This window comes from Parus major, chromosome 26 (assembly GCF_001522545.3).
Source record: "Parus major isolate Abel chromosome 26, Parus_major1.1, whole genome shotgun sequence".
Taxonomy (NCBI): domain Eukaryota; kingdom Metazoa; phylum Chordata; class Aves; order Passeriformes; family Paridae; genus Parus; species Parus major.
This window is the reverse complement of record NC_031795.1, coordinates 4,525,568-4,531,738: the sequence shown is the minus strand read 5'-3', so window position 1 is coordinate 4,531,738 and position 6,171 is coordinate 4,525,568. Positions and strand designations below refer to the sequence as shown.

The window sequence follows — 6,171 nt, the reverse complement described above, 5'->3', positions numbered from 1 at the left end:
CCAATCCTCGTTTTTCCCACTCTCCAGCCCCATTTTGGGATGGTTTTTGGGAACAGGGAGGTGTCCCAGCCGCTCCTCAGCTCCCGTTTCCCCGTCACTGCTGTCCCCGCCTGTGCCAAGCTCTGCTCTTGGCTGACAGCTCTGGAATTTCACTGCCTAAAATTAGGGATGCGGAGGAGGCAGATTCCCAAATTTCCCCACGCCGGGATGTCCCAGTTCTCCCAAGATTTGGAGCAGACTCGGATGTTTTTGGTGCGAGGCTGGAGGAGGAGGGTGAGAACGGGATGTGGATCCCGCAGAAATCCCAGCCACAATTCCCAGGGGGAAAAGAGGGAAAAGCACGGAACTGGGAGCAGCCCTGAAAAGTGGAAAGGGAAAAACGGGAAAGAGTGAAGGAGAAAAGAGGGAAAACACCTATATATATATATATTTTTATAGATATTCATATGACATAGTATTAATAATATTTTTAATATGTGCATGTTTATAAATATTCCCAAGGCAGCCTCAGGAGCAGCCCAGGGAGGGCTGGTGGGTGATCCCATAAATATTCCCATGGAATTTCTCAGCGTTTCCTCATGGAATTCCCAGGAGCAGCCACGGGAATGGGGCAGGAGCAGCTTTCTCCATCGACCCCCCAAAATGCGGGAGGAATCTGGGGATCCAGGAGATCCTTTCACAATCCCTATTGATCCCCAATACTTTTTAATGTTAAATATTCAACGCTCCGGAAGAATTTCCTCCAACCCTCTTTAAGAGGGGCAAAAAAACGAGACGCGAGGAAAAGCCACAGCACGAGGGGAGCTCCGCTCACCCCAAAATCTGCGGGATTCGCAGCCGGGATCGCCCCAAAAATCCCGGGGGGCGCTGAAAAAGAGAGCCCCGAAGGGCGCCGTGACCCCGACGTGATTCGAACACGCAGCCTTCTGATCTGGAGTCAGACGCGCTACCGTTGCGCCACGAGGTCTCGGCAGCGCCACCTCCGCCCCTGCTGCAAAACCCTCAGCGCCAACTTCCGCTGCTCAGCCCCGCCCCGCCGGGAGCGCCCCGTACACCGGGGACTTCCCGCACACCGGGAAGAAATGCCAGTTTTTCCCGGGATCGTCCCGGAGCAGCGGCGGCGCCTTTCCCGTGCCCCCTCAGGGGGTTCCGAGCCCGCCCAGCAGCGCTGGCCACGCCCCCTCCCCTCAGCTCCACACCGGGCTGTACCACCGCCCGCCGGGGGTGGCGCGGCCATGGCGGCTGCGCGCTGCGGGGGAGAGGAGGAGGAATCCCCCCCGTCCCGCCCCGCGGTGGGCTGTGCCGCCCCGGCGGATTTAAAGGGGCCGCGCACCCGGAGGTGCGTGGGGTGAGTTGGGGGCGTTCTCAGCCGAGCCCAGCCCGTGGCGTGGGGGGGCGGGAAAATCGCCTTTCCCGCCTTTTCCCAACATTTCCCAACTTTTCCCGCCTTTTCACACCTTTTCCCATCCATCAGCTGAGAGTTCCTGATCCCTTCCCATGGCACTCCCAGGATGCTCCTGGATCCCTCTCCAGTTCTGGATCCCTCCCTGATGCTCCTGGATCCCTTCCTGGTGTTCCTGGATCCCTCTCTGGTTCTCCTGGATCCCTCCCTTTTATTCCTGGATCCCTCCCTTTTATTCCTGGATCCCTCCCTGGTGTTCCTGGATCCCTCCGTGATGCTCCCGGATCCCTCCCCAGTTCTGGATCCCTCCCTTTTATTCCTGGATCCTTCCCTTTTATTCCTGGATCCCTCCCTTTTATTCCTGGATCCCTCCCTGATGCTCCTGGATCCCTCCCTTTTATTCCTGGATCCCTCTCTATTATTCCTGGATCCTTCCCTGATGTTCCTGGATCCCTCCCCAGTTCTGGATCCCTCTCTGGTTCTCCTGGATCCCTCCCTGATGTTCCTGGATCCCTCCCCGATTCTCCCGGATCCCTCCCTTTTATTCCTGGATCCCTCCCTTTTATTCCTGGATCCCTCCCTGATGTTCCTGGATCCTTCCCCGTTATTCCTGGATCCCTCCTGGTTTCTCCTGGATCCTCCCCAAGGAGATCAGGGAGAGCTGGGAGATTCCCCAAATCCTTCTGGGAAAGGGGAACACGCCAGGAGTCGATGGATCTTGGAAGAAAACCCCCCAGGAGAGCGATAAATCCCCAATGCTCGTTAGTGGGGAGCCCAGTAATGACTCTTATGAACCCTGGTGGGTTTTTCCCCCATCTGACTTCCAAAGCCTTCCCTGGGAGTTTTCCTGACATCCCAGGAATTGCTGTGGGGTTGGTTTGTGCTTTAACACCCCCCGTGCCCTTCCCCACAGCCAATCCCATTCCCAAACACCGGGAATTTCCATTTCAGGGCCCTTTTTGAAAGGTGCCTTTTTGGGGGTGTTTTGAAGAGCCAGCCCAGAAAAAGAGGGAGCCAAACCATAAAACCCCCACCATAAAAAACCCCCACTCCAAAAATTATCATAAATATTTGATTTATTTGCTCGATTTATTATTTATTAATATATTTATCAATCTATTTATCAATCTATTTATTCACTTATTTATTCATTTATTTTAAAATTTATTTATTAATTTATTTATTCATTTATTTATTAATTTATTTATTCATTTATTTATTCATTTATTAATGTAGCCATTAATTTATTTATCCATTAATTTATTTATCCATTAATTTATTTATCCATTTATTTATTCCTCTGGAATAGGAATTCCTATAGGAATTGCTCTGCCCTCTTCCTGTGCTTATTTACAAATTCCACTTTTATTTCCCCCTCCCCAAAAACAAAAACCCCGAAAACAAAAAACCCCAAAAAATAAATGTACAGCAGAAATTCCTATGGCTCCCGGAGCCGGGAGACTCCCGAGGAACATCTTGGGAATCCTTTCCCAAATAAATCCTGGCAGCAGGGATAAAAAAAAAGGACAATAAAAAGAGATTTAATGCTTTGATCCGTGTCAGGAGAGGCTGCAAGGAGGGTTCTGCTCCTTCCCCTCTTTCCCAGGGATCGATCCAGGCTGGAATCAGCAAAAACCCCAAAGCCAAGCTTTAGCTTTAAGCGGGGCTTTGTTGAGCCAGGACCTGCTGCTGAGCCTGGCTTTGTTTTTGCTGGTTTTTAGTGTGTTTTTGCATAGGGAAAACCTGGAGAAACAGGAGAAATCAGAGGGATGGGAGTCGATCCAAGCTCCTCTCGCTAGAATTAATATTTTTTTATGAATCTCGGTGTCAGAGTGTCCCTCTGGATTTATCCTGGAATAAAACAAGGCTGGAATTCCACCTTTATCTTCACACTCCTGCAGGGATTAATCCTAACTTGTTTAAATCCCTCTCGCGGCCACCACGAATCCTTGCGCAAAAATTCAAGTTACATTCAGGAAATTCCCTTGGAATTCCCAGGAAATTCCCGACTTCCTTGGATTTTTTATTTTTGGCTCAAAGCTGATCCCAATGTTCCTTGCCAAAGGTGGAATTGGGGAAATTCAGGAAATTCCCTTGGAGTTCCACCAATTTCCTTGGATTTTTTGGTCCAGAGCTGATCCCAAAGTTCCTCGCCAAAGGTGGAACCGAGGAGGCTGAGGTGCAAAAATGGGAAATGAAATGGAAATTCAGCATTTTCCCAAATCAACTGATCTGGAATTGTTTCATCCTCTGGAAAACCTTTGGAAAACGCCGAGTTTTGGGACAGCCACGAATTAATTTTGTCTTGTGGGAAGACTGGGAATACCTGGAAGAGAATCCTCCCCTCGGCAGGGAGAAGGGACAGCTTCCACCAGGTGATTTCTGAGGGGGGAAAAATATTTAAAATGGTTTTTTTTGCTTTAATTTTTTAAGTCTTGTATGCAGGAATTGCCCTGCCTGGAGAGTTCCCACCCCAAATTCCCGGTGGGAATGTGAGCAGGGCAGTGGATCCTTCCCTTGGTGGATGGGATTATTGCTGGTGGGAATAAATTCCTCTTTGGGGAGCGCGGCTCTGCTTTCCTGAGGAGGTGGAGGCTCTTCCCGTGAACCCTGGGAATCCGCAGCATTTTTTTTTGGGGGGGATTTGCAGGAATTCCAGCTGGATCCGGGATGGGGAGGACGAGCTGCGTTCCTGCATCCCTTCCCAAAGGAAATCCGGGAGCAGCCAGGACACGGCTCCAGCTTCGGCTTCACCGCTCGCCTCCCGCTCCAGAGGACGGAAAATCCTTGGAATTTTCCTTGGATAGACACCTGATTCCCACTGCCATCAGCGGGATTTATCTGCTCCAGCAGCGCTCAGGTCCGGGTGCTTCTGGAGGGGAGAAGAGGAAGATCCGAAGGAATTCCCGGAGCGCATCCCGAGTTTCTGGAAGCATCCAGGATTGTGCCGGGGAGAGGGAAGGAGGCAGGGACAGACCTTGCCGTGCCAGAGGCGCTGCCCAGCTCTGGATTCTGGCAACGACAAGGCTTGGCCAGGATTTTGGAGATTTTCCCGGTTTCTCTGCTGGGAATTGCTGGAGCAGGGAGGGAATTCTCGCTCCCAGCGGGACGGGCAGGGACATCGTGGGCAGGGACACTTCGGCTCTTCCCCGGCCGTCCTGGGGACAGGGAGGGACGGGAAATGAGGAGAGAATCCGCGGGATGCGGGAGAGAATTTGCAGGATAAATGGAGAATCTGCGGGATAAATGGAGAATTTGCAGGATAAATGAAGAATCTGCAGGATAAATGAAGAATTTGCGGGATAAATGAAGAATTTGCGGGATAAATGAGCAGATGGAGCAGCTCCCCCCATGCACCCCCAACCCCGATCACTCCCCTTCCCTGCCAAGCACCACCCCGGACACTTTGGTTCAGCCCCCGGTCCCCCCGAGCCCCCCGGGCAGAGGCAGCGGCGGCTCCTGCAGAGCAGAGAGGAGGGAGGCACCCGAAGCAGTCCCGGCGTACCGAGGGGACAGGAGGGGTCCCGGGCGGGGGCTGATCCTCACACGGCCGTCTCCTGCCCCCCGCTGGCCTGTTCCTTCTTCCTCTTCATCTTGCAGAAGCCGTGGAGGCCACAGAAACAGGCGAAGGTGAACTGGGGCATCACCCGGAGCAGGAGAGGCTCGGGAGTGACTCCGACCTGGAGGGGGACAGGGAGAGGAGTCAGGGCAGGAGGAGGGTGGGGAGCAGAGCCCCAAAATCCCAAAACTGGGGCGTCACCCTGGACCAGGACACATCTCATCCATCCTTCCTTCCTTTCCTTCCCCTTTTTTCTTTCTTCTTCCATTTTTTTCCTTTCCTTTCCTTTCCTTGCCTTGCCTCATTTGCCTTTCCTCATTTGCCTTTCCCCATCTTCCTTTCCCCCTTTTTCCCTTCCCCCTTTTTCCCTTCCCCCTTTTTCCCTTCCCCCTTTTTCCCTTCCCCCTTTCCCATCTCTGGCACTCAGGGAACAGCAGGATCGCAGCTCCCGGTGCCCGTGGAGCCGAGGAGCGCCGGGATTTCCCCGGCCCAGGGGCAGCACTGGCACAAAGAGGCTCAGCTGGGCCCCAATTCCCTCTCCGTGTCCATTTTTTAACAAATAATGCCCCAAAGCCCAACCCACGCCACGGCCCAACAGCTGCAAAATGTAATTCAAAATGTAATTATGCAAATGCAAGGCTGGGGGGGTTTTAAATAAATAACAAATCCTCCCAGAAATGCTTTGACAGGAGAGCTTCGTTCTCTCCCTGCTCCAATTTTGAGCTTTCCATCAAATCCCAGAATCTCGGGGTGGTTTGGGTTGGGAGGGACCAGCCTTGGTCACCTCCAGGGCTGGAAGCTCCCCTGGATAAAACCTCCTGCACCAATTTCGGATGATTTTACCCCAGAAGGGGCAGGGCTGGTGCTCAGGGCGAGCCTGGATCGGATCCCAGTGGTGAAATGGGTTTTGGGGCATCGTCACCTCCTCAGGCTCGGGGGAATCCCCCCTTCCCCATCCCACAGGAGGAGTTCGGAGCAGCCCAAATTCCCAGCAGGAAACGGAGCAGGTGGAGCCGCATCGGTGACAGAGCCCGGGGGGCGATGCCACATCCCCGCCTTCCCCTTTTCCCTCTTTTTTCCCCCTTTTCCTCCTTTCCAAGGGGAAAGCTGCAGCACAAAGGCTGAAACATCACCTTGAATTCCCTCCTGCCCTCCTCGGCCATCTGGGTACCTGTCTGGGGGGCTCCCGAATTCAATCGGGTCACCTCTG

At 53.0% G+C, this 6,171-nt stretch overlaps 1 protein-coding gene and 1 non-coding gene across 2 annotated transcripts in view; both read right to left on the bottom strand.

Annotated features, from left to right (window-relative positions):
* Positions 1-895: 895 nt before the first annotated feature.
* Positions 896-967, bottom strand: TRNAW-CCA. The gene has a single exon. It is a non-coding gene; the product is annotated as a tRNA-Trp (tRNA).
* Positions 968-3,491: 2,524 nt separating this feature from the next.
* The window catches only part of LOC107215036 (translation initiation factor IF-2-like), a 12,154-nt gene continuing 9,474 nt past the window's right edge, over positions 3,492-6,171 (bottom strand). Inside the window, exons 3-5 of the mRNA XM_033519849.1 lie at positions 4,908-5,082; positions 4,380-4,637; positions 3,492-4,274 (exon numbers count right to left, since the gene is read on the bottom strand). Coding sequence (XP_033375740.1) covers positions 4,259-4,274; positions 4,380-4,637; positions 4,908-5,082 — 449 coding nt within the window. The 3' untranslated portion in view covers positions 3,492-4,258. The remainder of the gene's footprint in view (positions 4,275-4,379; positions 4,638-4,907; positions 5,083-6,171) is intronic.